General features: G+C 39.6%; 1 protein-coding gene across 13 annotated transcripts in view; it reads right to left on the bottom strand.

Annotated features, from left to right (window-relative positions):
- CCDC30 (coiled-coil domain containing 30) overlaps positions 1-20,093 on the bottom strand; it is a 191,209-nt gene that overhangs the window by 117,105 nt on the left and 54,011 nt on the right. Inside the window, exons 1-2 of one of the 13 annotated variants that reach the window (XM_032247175.1) lie at positions 6,239-7,091; positions 2,025-2,162 (exon numbers count right to left, since the gene is read on the bottom strand). The exons of the other annotated variants lie outside the window; for them this stretch is intronic. Of the exons in view, the coding sequence (XP_032103066.1) occupies positions 2,025-2,162; positions 6,239-6,355 (255 nt within the window). The 5' untranslated portion in view covers positions 6,356-7,091. Of the gene's footprint in view, positions 1-2,024; positions 2,163-6,238; positions 7,092-20,093 lie in introns of those variants that run through there. 13 annotated transcript variants of the gene reach the window in all.

Raw genomic sequence — 20,093 nt, 5'->3', positions numbered from 1 at the left:
TCTCTCTCTCTCTCTCTCTCTATATATATATATATATATATATACACGTATATATATTTTTTAATATTTACATGTCAAAGATTTTTAGGATTTGTGTCTTTCAATGTGTGTACATTTGACCTCACAAAAAACAAAACTGAAAAAAATAATGGAGGATGGACAATGGGTTGATCAGAAATGGCCGAAGTAGAGAACTATAGGTGAAACAGGAATGGCACGTGATTAGTAGTTCTTGAGGCTTCATGACATATCTATTGAATTCTTTTTGTTGTTGTTGTTGTTTTGCATTTGTTTAAATTTTAGGTAATAAAACACTTGAATAAAAACACAAAATTGATCCACTGCGTATATATACACACACATATCAAAGTCATGAAAGACAAAGACAAAGACTTAGGAACTTTTCTGGATTGAAGGACCTATAGAAACATGACAATTAAATGCAATGTATGTTGCTGGGTTAGATCTCAGACTAGGAAAAAAGTTATTATCTTGCTATAGAGGGGAATAATTGGTAAAATCTGAATACGAGCTATAGATTATAGTATTGTGTCAATGTCAATTTCCTGATTATGAGACTTGCACTGTGATAATATGAGATGTTATAGTTTTTAGTAAACCCACATGGAAATATAGGAGATTATGTCTCCAACTTACTCTCAAAGGGTTTACAAAAAAACATGTGTGTGTGTGTGCGTGTGTGTGTAGATGGAGAAACTATGATTAGGTAAACACGATACCATGTTAACATTTGGAAGAGTGAAAGTATATGGGAATTCTTTGTACTTGCATAATTTTTTCTGTGAGTCTGATATTATTTCAACATAAAAAGTTTAAGAAAAAAGGAGACCCAGATCACCAGAAGAGTAGATCTGGATCTCTTCACTTTATATTATATTCTTCTCATTTCAGCTCATCTGTTAACTTTTTCAGTGATACCTTAAAAGGCATGGCCCTTTAACTGTACAACGTGATGATAATTTACCTTGCTGACAAGGTTCCACAAAAAAGTCTTAGTTGTATGTTATGCCCTACATATCTATCTACTCTCCCAGGCAGCAAACCTTATGTTCTGGACTTTTCCCTCCCACGTCACGTACTATCCGATCGATGTCCCAATCCCTCAGCAACCTGCTCCTGATTTTCTGGTGTAACAACTACATCTAGGTAAATTAGGCTTTGATTTAGTTATTCACCTTACATATGGCGTTAAAATATAGCCTAATATATTTCACTGCTGTGTTCAAGACTCCTTAATCTTTAGTCTAGATCAAAAGAGTGATTGAGGAAAGGAATTTTCAGCCAGGAGGAGATAGTGATAACCTAATAGGTGAGACTCTAGAAATTATACAGACAAATTTTCAATCTAGTATTGGACTAGATGGGAATTCTTCGACCTGGTCAGGCAGGCTTTTTTTTTTTTTAAGAGATGGGGTCTCACTATGCTGCCCAGGCTGAGGTACAGTTGCTATTCACAGGCAAATCATAGCACATTACAGCCTCTAACTCCTGGGCACAAGCAATCCTTGCTGGAAGCCATTTTTAAACTTAGGGGACAAGCTTGGATCAGGACATTTGAACATCTTCCTAATTCTAAGCTCAGTTTTCAGTGTAACTGAGAATGATGCATTGATCCTAAATTTTTAAATTGAAGATATTTAAATAAATCTTTTACATTATAGAGAAATGCTTTGATCCTAAATTTTTAAATTGAAGACATTTAAATAAATCTTTTACATTATAATGTGTGGTCCAAAAATTAAGTTGGTGGGAAGCTGATTTAAAGTAAAAAATTCACAGATGAATCCTAAGTGCCAAATATTAGTTGAAGCCTGAATATTTATCCTGATATATACCTTGACTCATAATCCACAGCATATGGTAGTATATGGCAATTTATGCTGTAATAATAAAAGAAGCTCCAATTCCCAAATCATCACTTGCTTAAAATTAATTTCCTTTTATCCTGTCCTCATAAAAGCTGTGTTAAATATTGAACATTTAAATAGCTAACCCAGTCTCACCTTTGTTTCTAATTCAGAATTCTCTTTTTGCAATAGGTCCCATGCTATTAAAAAATGGTCTCTGCTTTCTGATGCCCCTGGAAGACTGTGAACTTCATTATAAAGGCATATGAGCTCTGACTTTGATTTTTGCAATTCCTGATTAAGAAATGAAGACATTTAGTAGAATAAAATAAGATGATTTTCCCTATAAAAGACATAATGCTTTAAGAATGAATCTTGAAACGGTCCTGATAAATTTTTTGTTTTAAATATTCCAAACTATCCTTCTGGCAGACCAATGCCTTTCTTAGTAGTTAAAACAAAGTTTACATAAATCAATTAAATAAACTGAGCATTCTTAGTTTCTATCATTCACAGGTTTAAAGATTTAGCTTCTAGAGTCCTTCCTACTTTAAGCAAGGCTTATATGGAGGTAAACTCTTTAGCAATGCTTGCAATGACTGCCAATAGTTATATTATGTTTCTAAAATGTATCGTTTTAGAAGTACCATTTATAGAACAAAGTGCTATGTGGTTTACCTTTAATGTTCTGACAACCTTATAAGAGAATTGTTGAATGTAAGGCCCAGAGATCTTAAGTGATCTGCCTAAATTCACATAGCCAGGAAGTATAAAGCTGAGATTCCAAATCCATAAATCTGTCTGACTTTAAGCTCTGGAGTTTATTTTTTTTTTAGAGATGGAGTCTCGCTGTGTTACCCAGGCTAGAGTGCAGTAGCCATTCACAGGTGTAATCACAGTGCACTACAGTTCTCAACTCCTGGGCTCAAGCCATCCTCCTGTCTCAGCCTCCCAAGTAGCTGGGACTATAAAGGTGCCATGATGCACAGCTTAAATTCTGTTTTCTAACTACAAATTATGCTTATTTAATTATATTTAGTGACTTAATTAATCAAGGTTTGCTTTTTTTCTTTTTTTTTTTTTTTTTTTTTTTACAAATGATGCATCAAATGAGCTTCTTTATGCACTGGCCTTTGTCTGATTTTAAGATATATATATTGCGTTTTAGGTTTTGGGGTACATGTGAAGGACATGCAAGATTGTTGCATAGGTAGACACATGGCAAGGTAGTTTGCTGCCTTCCTCCCCATCACCTATATCTGGCATTTCTCCCCATATTATCCCTCCCCAACTCCCCACCCCCTGCTGTCCCTCCCCTAGTTCACCCTGGCAGACCCCAGTGTGTGATGCTCCCCTCCCTGTGTCCATGTGTTCTCAGTGTTCAACACCCGCCTATGAGTGAGAACATGTGGTGTTTGATTTTCTGTTCTTGTGTCAGTTTGCTGAGAATGATGGTTTCCAGGTTCATCCATGTCCCTACAAAGGACATGAACTCATCGTTTTTGATGGCTGCATAATATTCCATGGTGTATATGTGCCACATTTTCCCTGTCCAGTCTATCATCGATGGGCATTTGGGTTGGTTCCAAGTCTGTGCTATTGTAAACAGTGCTGCAATGAACATTCATGTGCATGTGTTCTTATAATAGAACGATTTATAATCCTTTGGATATATACCCAGTAATGGGATTGCTGGGTCAAATGGAATTTCTATTTCTAAGTCCTTGAGGAATCGCCACACTGTCTTCCACAATGGTTGAACTAATTTACCCTCCCACCAACAGTGTAAAAGTGTTCCTATTTCTCCACATCCTCTCCAGCATCTATTGTCTCCAGGTTTTTTAATCATCGCCATTCTAACTGGCGTGAGATGGTATCTCAATGTGGTTTTGATTTGCATTTCTCTAATGACCAGTGATGATGAGTATTTTTTCATATGTTTGTTGGCCTCATATATGTCTTCTTTTGTAAAGTGTCTGTTCATATCCTTTGCCCACTTTTGAATGGGCTTGTTTGTTTTTTTCTTGTAAATCTGTTTTAGTTCTTTGTAGATTCTGGATATCAGCCCTTTGTCAGATGGGTAGATTGCAAAAATTTTTTCCCATTCTGTTGGTTGCCAATTCACTCTAATCATTGTTTCTTTTGCTGTGCAGAAGCTGTGGAGTTTGATTAGGTCCCATTTGTCTATTTTGGCTTTTGTTGCCAATGCTTTTGGTGTTTTAGTCATGAAGTCCTTGCCTATGCCTATGTCCTGAATGGTTTTGCCTGTTTTTTTCTAGAGTTTTTATGGTGTTAGGTCTTATGTTTAAGTCTTTAATCCGTCTGGAGTTAATTTTAGTATAAGGTGACAGGAAGGGGTCCAGTTTCTGCTTTCTGCACATGGCTAGCCAGATTCCCCAACACCATTTATTAAACAGGGAATCCTTTCCCCATTGCTTGTTTTTGTGAGGTCTGTCAAATATCAGATGGTTGTAGATGTGTGGTGTTGCCTCCGAGGTCTCCTTTCTGTTTCATTGGTCTATATCTCTATTTTGGTACCAGTACCATGCTGTTTTGATTACTGTAGCCTTGTAGTATAGTTTGAAGTCAGGTAGTGTGATGCCTCCATCTTTGTTCTTTTTGCTTAGAATTGACTTGGCTATGTGGGCTCTCTTTTGCTTCCATATGAAGTTTAAGGTGTTTTTTTCCAGTTCTGTGAAGAAAGTCATTGGTAGCTTGATGGGGATAGTGTTGAATCTATAAATTACTTTGGGCAGTATGATCATTTTCACGATATTGATTCTTCCTAACCATGAGCATGGAATGTTTCTCCATCTGTTTGTACCAAGGTTTTCTTTAATCCTCTCATGTTTTTTCTCTTTCTCTTTTTTTTCTGTTTTGAGACAGGGTCTCACTCTGTCACCCAGGTTGGGGTGCAGTGATGTAATCACAGCTCACTGCAGCCTTGACTTCCTGGGCTCAAACGATCCTCCCACCTCTGCCTCCTGAGTAGCTGGGATCATAGGCATGCAACACCACACCTGGCTAACATTTTAATTTTTTGTCTGTGGAGACAATGTCCCACTATGTTGCTCAGGCTGGTCTCAAACTCCTAGTGATCCCCTTGCCTCAGCCTCCCAAAGTGCTGGGATTACAGGTGTGAGCCACCATGCCCAGCTTGATTTATATGTGTATATATATACACACATACTATATATATACACATATACATATATATACACATATACATATATATACACATACATACAATATATATGTGTGTGTATATATCCACGAGAGAAAACACTTTGGCTAAATGCAGATTTTTATCAGATTTTTACATTGATGACATAGGATGTTCACTGATTGGCTGGTGAAAGAATTTGGGTTGAGAGTCAGTCTGTGGTGCTCAATGAAGGGAATAGGCTATAAAAATTCTCTTTAGGAGAGGAGCTACTTGGTATTTTCCCAAAGCCTTGAGGTCAATGTGGGAGGTAAACGCTGATTAGAAAGACTTAGACAAAAAGGCAAGAAGGTAGGCGGTGGCCTCCCAAAACCACAGGAAGAGGATAAATGACATCGATTTCCTATCTCATGTCACTGAAAATTCCTGTAGGTCATTAGGATGAGATTAGGGGCATTGCAAACTACAAACTGATTGAGTGTCACTGTCCTCTAAATTATTGATTTAGACTTCCATGAACTCACATCCAGGTCACTCTTCAAAATATAGGCTGATTACGTCTCCTGATAGATCTTTCCATGATGGCAGGACAAGAGGTTAAAACAAGAGATAAGTCCATGACTCTATGAACACTGTAACAATCAAACATCTGCTAATTAAAGTACACTTTGATTAGTGCTGGCACTCAGCTTAGAGAAACAACAGAGCTACCCCATTATTATTATAGAAACACATATTCTATAGTGTTATAGATTAGATTGTGCTCTCCCTCCCTATCCGTATTGTTGAAGCCCTAATCCCCAATATGAATGTATTTGGAGATAGATAAGGTTGATAAGGAAGTGATAAAGGTCAAATGAGGATATAAGGGTGGGGCCTTAATGCAATAGGGTTAGTGCCTTTATAGGAAGAGGAAGAGACACCAGAGCTTGCTCACTTTGTCATGTGAGGACACAGCAAGAAGGTGGCCATCTGCAAGCCAGGAGGAGAACCCTCACCAGGAACTGACTTGGCTGGCACCTTGATCTTGGACTTCCCATCCTCCTGTGAGAAAATAAAGTTCTGTTGTTTGAGCCACTTAGTCTGTGGTATTTGGCTATGGCAGCCCAAACTGAGATACACAGTTATACTTTATTTTAAAATGATAACATGAAATCACTAAATTAGAACTACAAGAAGAAGAAGACAACTTCCTGAATGGTAATACCTCACTTTCAACTTTCAAGGCCATCTCGGCAGTGTCAAGACCAAATGCCAACTGCTTCTCTCTCTGTCTCTCTTTTGACCACTTACTTTCAAATATTTCATTTTTTTCTTGGCTCATTTTCAAGATCTGTAAAAAGCATTTTACATAATTAATTTTATATATAATAGCAGTGTTTGCAACACATTCTGATAATAACTTTCTAACTCAACAATAAAATCATCTAGGGGACTTATGAACCTAGGAAAACTAGTTTATAGCTCATAAGATATGTTTTTCTCTCCAAGTCTTAATTTACACAATGGTAAAATGTAGTAACACTTGTTCTACCTACATTATAGCCATCACAGTAGGAATGAAATGTGATTTTGAAAGTATTTTATAAAATTTAATCACCTATCAAATATAAGGCATTATTGAAATCTTTCCAAATTATTTGAAAATAATAAAAATTGGAATCATAATGATAACAGCTACTTTATATTGAGGACTGACCACATGCCAGACACTACGGTAAGTACGTTATATGTATCACTTCATTTTGTTTTTCCAGGACCCCTATGAGATTGGAACTATTACTACATTATTTTTACAGGGGAAACATGTGAGGCTCAGATGTGTTACATAATTTGTCCAACTTCACACAGTCAGCACTGGGATTCTAACTCAAGTCTAACTTAAATCCCTTACTTTTAATATCTACCCTATTCAGCCTTGCCAAAGAGAATTTTTTTCTTATGTACAAAAACCTATTAGGAGATAAAATTGAGATAAAAATGCGATTTAGGAACACAACGAAAACAGCCAATTTCTTTGATGATCACACTATCATCAAGCAGTGGACTCCTCACCATTGTTTATTTTTTACATTTTTTAAAAGTTTTATACACACACACACACACACACAGTTATACTTTATTTTAAAATGATAACATGAAATCCCTAAATTAGAACTACAAGAAGAAAACAACTTCCTGAATGGTAATAGCTCACTTTCAACTTTCAAGGCATATATATAGTGGTAATAGGGTTTTGCTGTGTTGCCCAGCCTGCTCTAAAACTCCTAGGCTCAAGTGATCCACCCACCTCGGCCTCCCAAAGTGCTCGGATTACAGGCATGAGCCACCGTGCTCAGCTGACCCCTCTTCATCGTAAAAGCACACCTGTCAAATGAACTAATTGCACATTTGGTTTGGCCAGTCAGGAAGCAGCTGAAATTGGCACATCTATACTCTGTAACTTGGGAAATGCAGAATGGTGTGTAGAAACAGCCCTCCCACTCCTGTTCTACTGGTTTCCAACAGTGGAATCCCCTGCTAGTTACCTCACTTTTCTTAGCCTTAGTTCCTCATATTCCTCATATTAAAAATAAGGATAATGATGCCGGGACACATGTGGGCTCCTCGCTCATAGAAAATGCTCCGTGACAGTTTATATTATTATTGAATTGTTCCGAATTTTTACATTCATTCATTGGTAAGGCAATACCTTTAAATCATCCTTATAATTTCAACACACTAGTTTATGCTAAATAAATTTGTAATGGGCTCCTTACTGATTGACTACTCCTGGCAAGGTTTTCTGTAACCACTGGTCACAATCATAGGATATATATTCCTGGATGTATGCCTTCTCCTTTTGCCTATTTTCAGTCATTCTTGAGCATCCTCCTGGTGTCTGTCTTACCTGTATTAGAAAATGTAACTGAAAATTATCCGTTTTTTCTTACCTCATTCAAATCTTGTACTTTGTCCCTTGATTTTTTATACTGGTTTCTCTTCTATCTTCCTATGTTACTGATAATCCAGGCTCTAAAATGGAAGTCTTAATCCAAATAAATCACCAGATACAAAACGTCAATCTAAAAAATACTGGGGGAAAAAAAAAAACTGTGTATCTTAAGCATCTTCCTCTGAGGTAACAGCCCTGAAATCGCTTCCTAGTTACAAGTTCCACTTCCTGTCTGGTCTTGGATCCTTTAGAGATTTGCTTTATTATGGATTTGAGCCTTTGCTGTTGTTTGGTAGCTGAGTCAAAGGGATCAAGTATTAGAAAAATATACCACAGAGTCCTGATCATTTTGAATTAATCAAACTACTAATTTACCTTTCTTATGTTTAATGTTAATAAAACAAAAATTACAATCCCAAGCTGATGAGTTGGACAGAATGGGGAATGCTACTAGAAAAATGGATACTAAAATTTTAGTGTAACTTTTACAATTCCTCCTGTCCAGTGGTATGAACAAAAGATGTAATCAAGAATCATGTCAGCTTAGTAGCACCGCAAAAGGATATGGAGAAGAATACGTATTTTTTTCCCAGAGTACCTTCTCACATCAGCCACCATCTGCACTGGTGAATATTTTTTCAAATTCACACATGACATGCTGATGCATTCAACACTCAAGGCAAACATTTCTTTATCCCCACCCTTATGCCACCTGAGATGCTTCAGTACAAAGTAGAAGAAACGTCTCAACTCTTAAATATGAAACTCCCTTCATTTTCTTTGTCCTTTCCTAGAGTAAGAATGTCATGCATTTTGATGCTGTAATTTTTAAAAGATGCTTTCCCAAAGAATATATATTTAAAATTTACCATAATTTGTGGCACATTGAATATAGTTATGCCTTTAGGCAATTTATGTACTTAATGAGCCCAGTAACCAAAGTTTAAACCAGAAAAACACAAGAAAGGAACAGCAAATAATGTGAGAGATGAGGAATGGGATACCGAGATCTCTGGGTAGCTGAGGGAGCCTACCTGACCTGCCAGACAGCAGTAAACAAAGAGGACTAATGACTTAGGATGGGTAGCCACCAACGACTCTTGAGATGGTGTAACAGCTCAGAATTTTCCACTTTCAATGTTCTACTCTCTGAAAGGTGGGGATCCCCTGCTGCTCTGAACTAAACCGTGCTTCCTCAACAAATTTTATTGTTGTCCCACTATGTGCTCGCATTGTGCTGTGCCCTCTCACAGGCACAATCAAAAGAAATGATGAATGCAGGCCCTGTAGAAAATAAACTACTGCCTGGTCATCACCTGTAAGTGGAGGCGGTTTATGTGCTCATCACTGGGCATGCTGCAGCCCCCGTGAGTTATAATAAGTCGCCTATATGAATCTCCTCTGTAAGTCACCACAAGAGTTGTTATGGTGTAGAAAATGAGCTCTGGGGGCAAATGAACCTGGATCAGCTCCTGGCTGCAACTATTACTGTGATCAAGTTCCCTTAAGTTCTCACAATTATCAAATGGGAATACTCCTGCTTACTTTGGGGAGGGCTATTATTGGGATTAAATGAGATTATGTTTGTCAGACACCTAGTCCAGATCATGACACATGATAGATGCTCAATATATTGTGGCTATTATTTTTCCTACCAGATACCTAGCATTTCTTCTATTTTAAGCATGTTCTCTGAGAACATGCATACTAACAGCACTAAGATGGTCTATTTAGTGATAAGTCTGTCTCCACAGAAAAATGGGTGAAGAACACAGTCACACCTTGAGAAAAGTGCTTGATATAAGAGAATGATTTCCTAAATTATTTTTCCTTTTTGAGCCACAGAAATCTGCTCTCCCCTTTATTTTCAGAATAATTCTTATGGAAAAACCCTTTACAGAGTTCCCCGCAGTGGAGATTTCTCTGACTCATGTGAAGGTAGAAGACCCCAGAGCTTTCTATCTATGGAACATCAAAGATCCCTGGAACACAGTTTGAACACCACGATGGCAAAAACGTAGGTCATTTTGTTTGTTTTTTGTTTTTTAAGAGACAGGGTCTCGCCATGTTGCCCAGGTTGGTCTCAACCTCCTAAGCTCAAGCAATCCTCCCACCTTGGCCTCCCAAAGTACTAGGATTACAGGCATGAGCCACTGCGCCCGGCTAAAACATAGGGCTTGTAGTCAGGTTGAGATTTGAAATCTTGATTTTTACATTCACAAATCTGTGATCTTGGTTTTCTCATCTGTAAATCAGGGTAAACAATACCTACCCTCTCAGAATTTCTGTTAAAATAAGTTATGTTGTCCAGGCATGGTGGCTTATGCCTGTAATCCCAGCACTTTGGGAGGCTGAGGTGGGCAGATCATGAGGTCAGGAGATTGAGACCATCCTGGCTAACACAGTGAAACCATGTCTCTACTAAAAATACAAAAAATTAGCCAGGTGTGGTGGCAGGTGCCTGTAATCCCAGCTACTCTGGAGGCTGAGATAGGACAATCGTTTGAACCTGGAAGGTGAAGGTTGCAGTGAGCCGAGATCATGCCACTGCACTCCAGCCTGGGTGACAGAGTGAGACTCAGTCTCAAAAGAAAAAAACAAAGTTATGTCAAACCCCTGGAGAGTCATTACAACACTGTAGAGGGAGACTCACATATTAGTTTCCATCTGTATTTGACAGGGTTCTTTGGAGAAACAGAACCAAAAGAAGATTAAATATATACATACATAATGTATATATAATATATATGTAAAATCTGTCTCTTTCTCTCTCTGTGTGTGTGTGTGTGTGTGTGTGTGTGTGTGTGTGTGATTTTTGCTTGTTTTCTAGTCTGAGGGCAGGGCAAGACTTATCTACCACCTCAAGCACTCTGGCAGAGGGAGCATATTCTAGGGAGGACACGATGGCTGAACAGGAACAGCTCTGATCTGCAGCTCCCAGCAAGATTGATGCAGAAGGCAGGTGATTTCTGCATTTCCAGCTGAGGTACCTGGTTCATCTCACTGGGACTGGCTGGACAGTGGGTGCAGCCTGAGGAGGGCGAGCCAAAGCAGGATGGGGCGTTGCCTCACCCAGGAAGCACAATGGGTTGGGGAACTCCCTCTCCTAGCTGAGGGAAGCCATTAGGGACTATCATGCACTCTAGCCCAGATACTGCACTTTTCCCGTGGTCTTCAGGAGACCAGGAGACCTTCCACAGACTAGGAGATTCCTTCCGGTGCCTACACCACTGGGGCCCTGGGATTCCAACACAAAACTAGGCAGCCATTTGAGCAGACACCAAGCTACCTGTGGGAGTTTTTGTTTTTGTTTTCATACCCCAGTGGTGCCTGGAACACCTGCGAGACAGAACTGTTTATTCCCCTGGAAAGGGGGCTGAAGCCAGGGAGCCAAGTGGTCTGGCTCAGCGGGTCCCACCACCATGGAGCTGAGCAAGCTAAGATCCACTGGCTTGAAATTCTCTCAGCCAGCACAACAGTCTGAGCTCCACCTGGGAGGCTCAAACTTGGTGGGGGGAGGGGCATCTACCATTGCTGAGGCTTGAGTTTAACACTCACAGTGTAAACAAAGCCACTGGGAAGTTCAAACTGGGTGGAGCCCATGCAGCTCAGCAAGCCCTCTGCAGCCAGACTGCCTCTCTAGATTGCATTCTCCCTGAACAGGGCATCTCTGAAAAAAAAGACAGCAGCCCCAGTCAGGGACTTACAGATAAAACCCCACCTCCCTTGGACAGAGCACCTGAGGGAAAGGGTAGTTGTAGGCACAGCTTCAGCAGATTTAAACATCCCTATCTGGCAGCTCTGAAGAGAGCAGTGGATCTGTAAGGACAGCATTCAAGCTCTGATAAAGGACAGACTGCCTCCTCAAGTGGGTCCCTGACCCCTGTGTATCCTGACTGGGAAACACTTCCCAGTAGGGGCCAACAGACATCTCATACAAGAAAGCTCTGGCTGGCATCTGGTGGGCACCCCTCTGGGACGAAGCTTCCAGAGTAAGAAATAGGCAGCAATCTCTGCTGTTCTGCAGCCTCTACCAATGATACCTAGGCAAAAAGGGTCTGGAGTGAACCTCCAGCAGACCTGCAGCAGAGAGGCCTGACTGTTAGAAGTAAAACTAACAAACAGAAAGGAATAGTATCTCTATCAATAAAAAGGACGTCGATTCAGAGACCCCATCTGAAAGTCACCAACTTCAAAGACCAAATGTAGATAAATCCACAAAGATGGGGAGAAACCAGCACAAAAAGGCTGAAAATTCCCAAAACCTGAATGCCTCTTCTCCTCCAAAGGATTACAACACTTCGCCAGCAAGGGAACAAAACTGGATGGAGAATGAGTGTGACAACCTGACAGAAGTAGGCTTCAGAAGGTGGGTAATAACAAACTCCTCCAAGCTAAAGGAGCATGTCCTAACTCAATACAAGGAAGCTAAGAACCTTGAAAAAAGGTTAGACAAATTGGTAACTAGAATATCCAGCCTAAAGAAGAACATAAATGACCTGATGGAGCTGAAAAACACAGCACAAGTATTTCATGAAGCATACACAAGTATTAATAGCTGAATCGATCAGGCAGAAGAAAGGATATCAGAGATTGAAGATCAACTCAACAAAGTAAAGTGAAAAGACAAGATTAGGGAAAAAAGAGGAAAAGAAATGAACAAAGAATCCAGGAAACATGGGACTATGTGAAAAGACCACATCTATGTTTGATTGGTGTACCTGAAAGTGATGGGGAGCATGGAACAAAGTTGGAAAACACTCTTCAGGATATTATCCAGGGAAACTTCCCTAACCTAGCAAGATAGGCCAACATTCAAATCCAGGAAATACAGAGAACTCCACAAAGATACTCTTTGAGAAGAGCAATCCCAAGACACATAATCGTCAGATTCACCAATGTTTGAAATGAAGAAAAAATGTTAAGGGCAGCCAGAGAGAAAGGTTGGGTTACCCACAAAGGGAAGCCCATCACACTAACAGCAGATTTCTCAGCAGAAACCCTACAAGCCAGAAGAGGGTGCAGGCCAATATTCAGCATTGTTAAAGAAAAGAATTTTCAACCCAGAATTTCATATCCAGCCAAACTAAGCTTTATAAGTATAGGAGAAATAAAATCCTTTACAGACAAGCAATGCTGAGAGATTTTGTTACCACCAGGCCTGCCTTACAAGAGCTCCTGAAAGAAGCACTAAACGTGGAAAGAAACAACTGGTACCAGCCACTGCAAAAACATGCCAAATTGTAAAGACCATCGATGCTATGAAGAAACTGCATCAACTAACGGGCCAAATAACCAGCTAGCATCATAATGGCAGCATCAAATTCACACATAACAATATTAACCTTAAGTGTAAACAGGCTAAATGCCCCAATTAAGAGACACAGACTGGCAAATTGGATAAAGAGTCAAGACCCATCGGTATGCTGTATTCAGAAGACCCATCTCACATGCAAAGACATAAATAGGCTTAAAATAAAGGGATGGAGGAAAATTTACCAAGCAAATGGAAAGCAAAAAAAAAAAAAAAAAAAAAAAAAAAAGCAGGGGTTGCAATCCTAGTCTCTGATAAAACGGACGTTAAACCAACAAAGATCAAAAGAGACAAAGAAGAGCATATTACATAATGGTAAAGGGATCAATGCAACAAGAAGAGCTAACTATCCTAAATATATATGCACCCAATACAGAAACACCCAGATTCATAAAACAAGTTCTTAGTGACCTACAAAGAGACTTAGACTTCCACACAATAATAGTGGGAGACTTTAACACCCCACTGTCAATATTAGATCAATGAGACAGAAAATTAACAAGGAAATCCAGGACTTGAACTCAGCTCTGGACCAAGTGGACCTAATAGACATCTTCAGAACTCTCCATCCCAAATCAATAGAATATACATTCTTCTCAGCACCACATCACACTTATTCTAAAATTGACCACATAATTGGAAATAAAACAGTCCTCAGCAAATGCAAAAGAATGCAAATCATAACAGACAGTCTCTCAGACAATAGTGCAATCAAATTACAACTCAAGATTAAGAAACTCACTCAAAACTGTACAACTACATGAAAACTGAACAACATGTTCCTGAATGACGACTGGGAAAATAACAAAATGAAGGCAGAAATAAAGATGTCCTTTGAAACCAATGAGAACAAAGAGACAACATACCAGAATCTCTGGGACACATTTAAAGCAGTGTATAGAGAGAAATTTATAGCACTAAATGCCCACAAGAGAAACCAGGAAAGATCTAAAATCGACACCCTAACATCACAATAAAAGAACTAGATAAACAAGAGCAAACAAATTCAAAAGCTAGCAGAAGACAAGAAATAGCTAACAACAGGGCAGAACTGAAGGAGACAAAGACACAAAAAACCCTTCAAAAAAATCAATGAATTCAAGAGCAGTCTTTTTGAAAAGATCAACAAAATAGACCACTAACCAGATTAATAAAGAAGAAAAGACAGAAGAATAAAGTAGATGCAATAAGAAATAATAAAGGGGATATCACCACTGATCCCACAGAAATACAAACTCCTATCAGAGAATACTATAACACCTCAGTGCCAATGAACTAGAAAATCTAGAAGAAATGGATAAGTTCCTGGACACATACACTCTCCCAAGACTAAACAAGGAAGAAGTCAAATCCCTAATGGACCAATAACAAGCTCTGAAATTGAGGCAGCAATTAATAGCCTACCAACCAAAACAACTCCAGGACTGGACGGATTCACAGCTGAATTCTACCAGAGGTACAAAGAAAAGCAGGTACCAATTCCTTCTGAAACTATTCCAAACAACAGAAAAAGATGGAATCCTCCCTAATTCATTTTATGATGCTGGTAGCATCCTGATACCCAAATCGAGAAGAGACACAACAACAACAACAAAAATTTCAGGCCAATAAATTTTTGCAATCTACCCATCTGACAAAGGGCTAATATCCAGAATCTACAAAGAACTAAAATACATTTACAAGAACAAAACAAACAACTCCATCAAAAACTGGGTGAAGGATGTGAATAGACACTTCTCAAAAGAAGATATTTATGCAGCCAACAAACATATGAAAAAAAGCTCATCATCATTGGTCATTAGAGAAATGTAAATCAAAACCACAATGAGATACCATCTCATGCCAGTTAGAATGGTAATCATTAAAAAGTAAACAACAGATGCTGGAGAGGATATGGAGAAATAAGAATGCTTTTACACTGTTGGTGGGAATGCAAATTAGTTCAACCATTGTGGAAGACAGTGTGGCAATTCCTCAAGGATCTAGAAATAGAAACACCATTTGACCCAGCAATCCCATTACTGAGTATATACTCAAAGGGTTATAAATCATTCTATTATAAAGATACATGTATGTTTATTGCGGCTCTGTTCACAATAACAAATACTTGGAACCAACCCAAATGAAACCCAATGAAAGACTGGATAAAGAAAATGTGGTACATATACACCATGGAATACTATGCAGCCATACAAAAGGATGAGTTCATGGATGAAGCTGGAAGCCATCATTGTCAGCAAACTGTGACAAGAACAGAAAACTAAATATCGCATGTTCTCACTTGTAAGTGGGAGTTGAACAATGAGAACACATGGACACAGGGAGGAGAACATCACACACTGGGGCCTATCGGCGGGTGGATGGCTAGGGGATGGATAGCATTAGGAGAAATACCTAACATAGATAAAGGGTTGATGGGTGCAGCAAACCACCATGGCATGTTTATACCTATGTAACAAACCTGCACATTCTGCACGTGTACCCCAGAACTTAGAGAAAGAAAGAAAGAAAAAGAGAGAGAGAGAGAGAGAGAGAGAGAAGGAGGGAGGGAGGGAGGGGAAGAAAGAAAGAGAGAGAAGGGATAGAGGGAGGGAAGAAAGGAAAGAAGGAAGGAAAAAAGGAAAAGCATATTCTCCCTTCTTCTGCCTTTTTTTTCTATTCCGGCCCTCATTGGGTAGGGCAATCTGCTTTACTCTGTCTATAGATTCAAATGCTAATCTCTTCTGGAAAAACCTTACAGATCCACCCAGAAATAATGTGTTTTTGTTTTTGCTTAAGTTTTTTTGATACAGGATCTCAGTCTGTTGCTCAGGCTGAAGTGCATTTGTGTGATCACAGCTCACTGCAACCTATGTCTCCCCGCTCAAGCAATCCTCCCATCTCAGCCTCCTGAGTAGTTGGAACTACAGGTATGTGCCATCACACCTGGCTAATTTTTGTATTTTTTGCAGAGGTGGGGTTTTGCCATGTCACCTAGGATGGTCTCAAACTCCTGGACTCAAGCGATCCACCAGCCTTGGCCTTCCAAAGTGCTAGGATTACAGGTGTGAGTCATCATGACCAGCCCAAAAATAATGTCAATTGGATATCTGGCCATTCCAAACCTCAGTCAAGGTGACATATAAAGTTAACCAGTATATCATCTATGTTAGCTCATTTTTGCATTTATAATAATATAAAAAAACTACCTGAGACTGGGCAATTTATAAAGAAAAGGGGCCTAATTGACTCTCAGTTCCTCAGGCTGTACAGGAAGTATGGCTGGGGAGGCCTCCGGAAGCTTACAATGATGGCAAAAAGGGAAGAGGAAGGAGGCATGTGTTACATGGCCAGAGCCACAGGAAGAGAGAAAGGGTGACGTGCTACACACTTAAACAGCCAGATGTCATGAGAACTCACTCACTATTACAAGAACAGCAAGGAGGAAGGTCTGCCTCCATGATCCCATCACCTCCCAACAGGCCATTCCTTCAACATTGCGGATTACAATTCGACATGAAATTTGGGTGGGAACACAAATCCAAACACTATTACCACACTTTTACTTCCTTTTCGTAAGAAACAGAAAATAAAGTACAGTAGTCCCCCTAATCTTTGGAAGATATGTTCCAAAACCTCCAGTGGACATCTGAAACTTCCAGTGGTACCAAACCCTCTATATACAGTCCTCCCTTGGTATCTGAGGGAGATTGGTTCCAAGACCACTGAAGACACCAAAATCCATGGATGCTCAAGTCCCTCATATAAAATGGTACAGTATTTTGCATATAACCTACACACATCCTTTCATACACTTTAAATCATCTCTAGATTACTTACAATGCCCAATACAATGTAAAAGGTATGTATATAGTTGTTATGCTATTTTTTAAATTTTTAAAAATAAATTAAGAGATAGAGTCTCATTATATTGCCCAGGCTGGTCTCAAACTGCTGGGCTCAAGTGATCCACCTACCTCAGCCTCCCAAAGTGCTGGGAGTGAGCCACCACACCCAGCTGTTCCATATTTTAAATTTTATATTATCTTATTGTCGTATTGTTATTTTTTATTTTAATATTTTCAATTCATGGTTGGTTGAATTGGGAGATGTGGAACCTACAGAAATGAAGAGCCAACTGTACTGTTTTTTCCATGTATACAACTAAGATAAAGTTTAATTTGTACATTAGGCATAGTAAGAGATTAGCAGCAATAACTAATAAAAAATATACTGTAATAAAAGTTATGTGAATGTGGTCTCTGCCTCCCTAAATATCTCACTGTACTGTACTTGTCCTTCTTGAGATGATGTGAAATGGTACAATGCCTAAATAATGAGGTGAAGGTGAATGACTTAGGCATTATGACATGGCATTAGACTACTATTGACCTTCTGATGATACATGAAAAGTAGGATCAACTGCTTTGAGTGATCTTGGATCACTCAGCCATGATGATGTCCATGGTTTGATGTCAGGAGCAGGCTAACTAATGCCCATGACTAATGAGTGGACAGTGTGACTACACTGGTTGAAGGGATGATTCCCATCCCAGCAGGACAGTGTAAGGTTTCATCATGGTACTCAGAATGGTTCACAACTTAAAAACTTATGAATTACTTATTCCTGGAATTTTGCGTTTAATATTTTCAGTCTTTGGTTGACTGCAGGTAGCTGAAACTGTGGAAAGCAAAACTGAGAATAAAGGGGGACTACTGTAGTCAGAGATAAGGAAGGAATGACTGAGGGAAAAAACTCATGCCAGCAATAGCATGTTACTTGGTCAAGGTCTGGAAACAAGTTCATGGGAATGGGCTGTTACTCCTTACCTGCCACCTACAGCACTCAGTTCACTGAATTCCTCTGCTGAGAATGGTTCTTTAGTTAAATAGTTTTTGCTATCACCATCATCTAGCTGCCTAACACAATCAATGAATCTTGAGGGTTTTTCTTCATGAAAGATTAAGAGAGAGCTTGGAAAGCAAAATCTATTTAGTTACCACATCTTTCTTTAGGAAATGACTTTAGAAGGTCATTTAACTCTAACTGACTACTATTCACTGAGACCCTTTTCCAGGTTTAAAGATTTCTACTTGCTAAAATCTTTAAAGAGAAGAAATATTTATTTGCAGTGTCCTTCATTAGTCCAATCCAGCTTGCTTTATGTGGAATGAAGTAAGTGAAAGGATCATTAGAGTCAATATAAAGCTTTATTTTCTAATTTTAGAAAATCCACACAAACTTCAGTCTTGATGACAAGGGAAAAAAAACCGGTTTACAACACAGCTTAGAAGATTGAGATTAGACACACACACACACAATTCTGATACTTAATGTTAAATATTAAGGAAAACCGTGTGATCTTTTCTGAACATCTTTTAAAATAAAACAGATACTCATTTATCCAGAATGTCACAGATAACATTTGTCACAGAGGGAGGTGGATTAACCAGATATTTTCCAACAATCTTCTCCAAGATCAAGAGTTCTACGATACAGAGAGCCACGTGGAGGAACACCACTGATATCTCCCTTCAAGAAAGTACTTGCCACTCTTCCCAGACAGCCTCCAGTGAATTACTGAGCATGTTGGGGATATTAAGGCCTGCCCAATTCTGCCCAATGTGTAATTTCTCTACAGGTTATCAATGTTCTAAAACTCTCTGTTGAGCTGACAGAGACTTTCTTAGAGCGACACTATGGTCTGAGGCTCTTCCTATCCAATCAATCTTCCTTCTTTCTCCCTCTCTTTTAAAGGATGTCAGACCTGCATTGTGATCTGAAGGCTTCTGCTGGCCATGTCTGCTCCTTTCCTTTATGCGTCACAGATAACTCTTGCAATTCTGTATTCATCTTGGGGGCTGCTTCTCATATCAGACTCCTTCACACAGATATATGAATGACAGAGCAAGGTGTGGGCCACAATCATGGTCACCATGAAAAACAAAAGAAGTCAAAGAGCTTAAGCCATTCTGACACAGGTAGTCTTTGGAAAAATATCTCTCTTTTGGAAGACAACTTATCAGAGTTATCATACCCTTCTATATTCCAATTGATTTGTTCTAGACTACATTGTCACTAGAGAGAGTAGAGGAGGCTGGGTGTGGTAGCTCATGCCTGTAATCCCAGTACTTTGGGAGGCCAAGGCTGATGGATCACCTGAGGTCAGGAGTTCAAGACCCGCTGGTTAGTAGAGATCAGCCCATCTCTATTAAAAATATAAAAATTAGCTGGGTGTGGTGGTGAAGGCCTGTAATCCCAGCTGCTCGGGAGGCTGATCCATTGTTGAGGGGGAGGTTGCAGCCTGGGCGACAAGAGCTAAATTCTGTTGGAAGAAAAGAAGAAAAGAAAAGTAGTGAGAGAGGGAAGGAGAGAGGGAGGGAGGGAGGAGGGAAGGAAGAAAAGAGAGAGGAAGGGAGGGAGGGAAAAAAGGAAGGAAAGAAAGAAGGAAGGAAGGAAGGAAGGAAAGGGGTAGAGGAGATGAGATGAATAGATCAGAAAACACAACTACTCGGCCAGGCACTGTGGCTCATGCCTGTAATCCCAGCACTTTGGGAGGCCAAGGTGAGTGGATTACCTGAGGTCCAGAGTTGGAGACCAGCCTGACCAAATGCAGAAACCATCCACTAAAAATACAAAATTAGCCGGGCATGGTGGCACATGCCTGTAATCCCAGCTACTCTGGAGGCTGAGGCAGGAGAACCGCTTGAACCCAGGAGGCAGAGGTTGTGGTGAGATGAGATCACACCATTGCACTCCAGCCTGGGCAACAAGAATGAAACTTTCACACACACACACACACACACACACACACACACACACACACACACACA

This window comes from Sapajus apella, unplaced genomic scaffold (genome assembly GCF_009761245.1).
Source record: "Sapajus apella isolate SASKATOON/1434 unplaced genomic scaffold, GSC_monkey_1.0 scaffold62, whole genome shotgun sequence".
NCBI classification, from domain to species: domain Eukaryota; kingdom Metazoa; phylum Chordata; class Mammalia; order Primates; family Cebidae; genus Sapajus; species Sapajus apella.
This window is presented reverse-complemented; position numbering and strand designations above follow the sequence as displayed.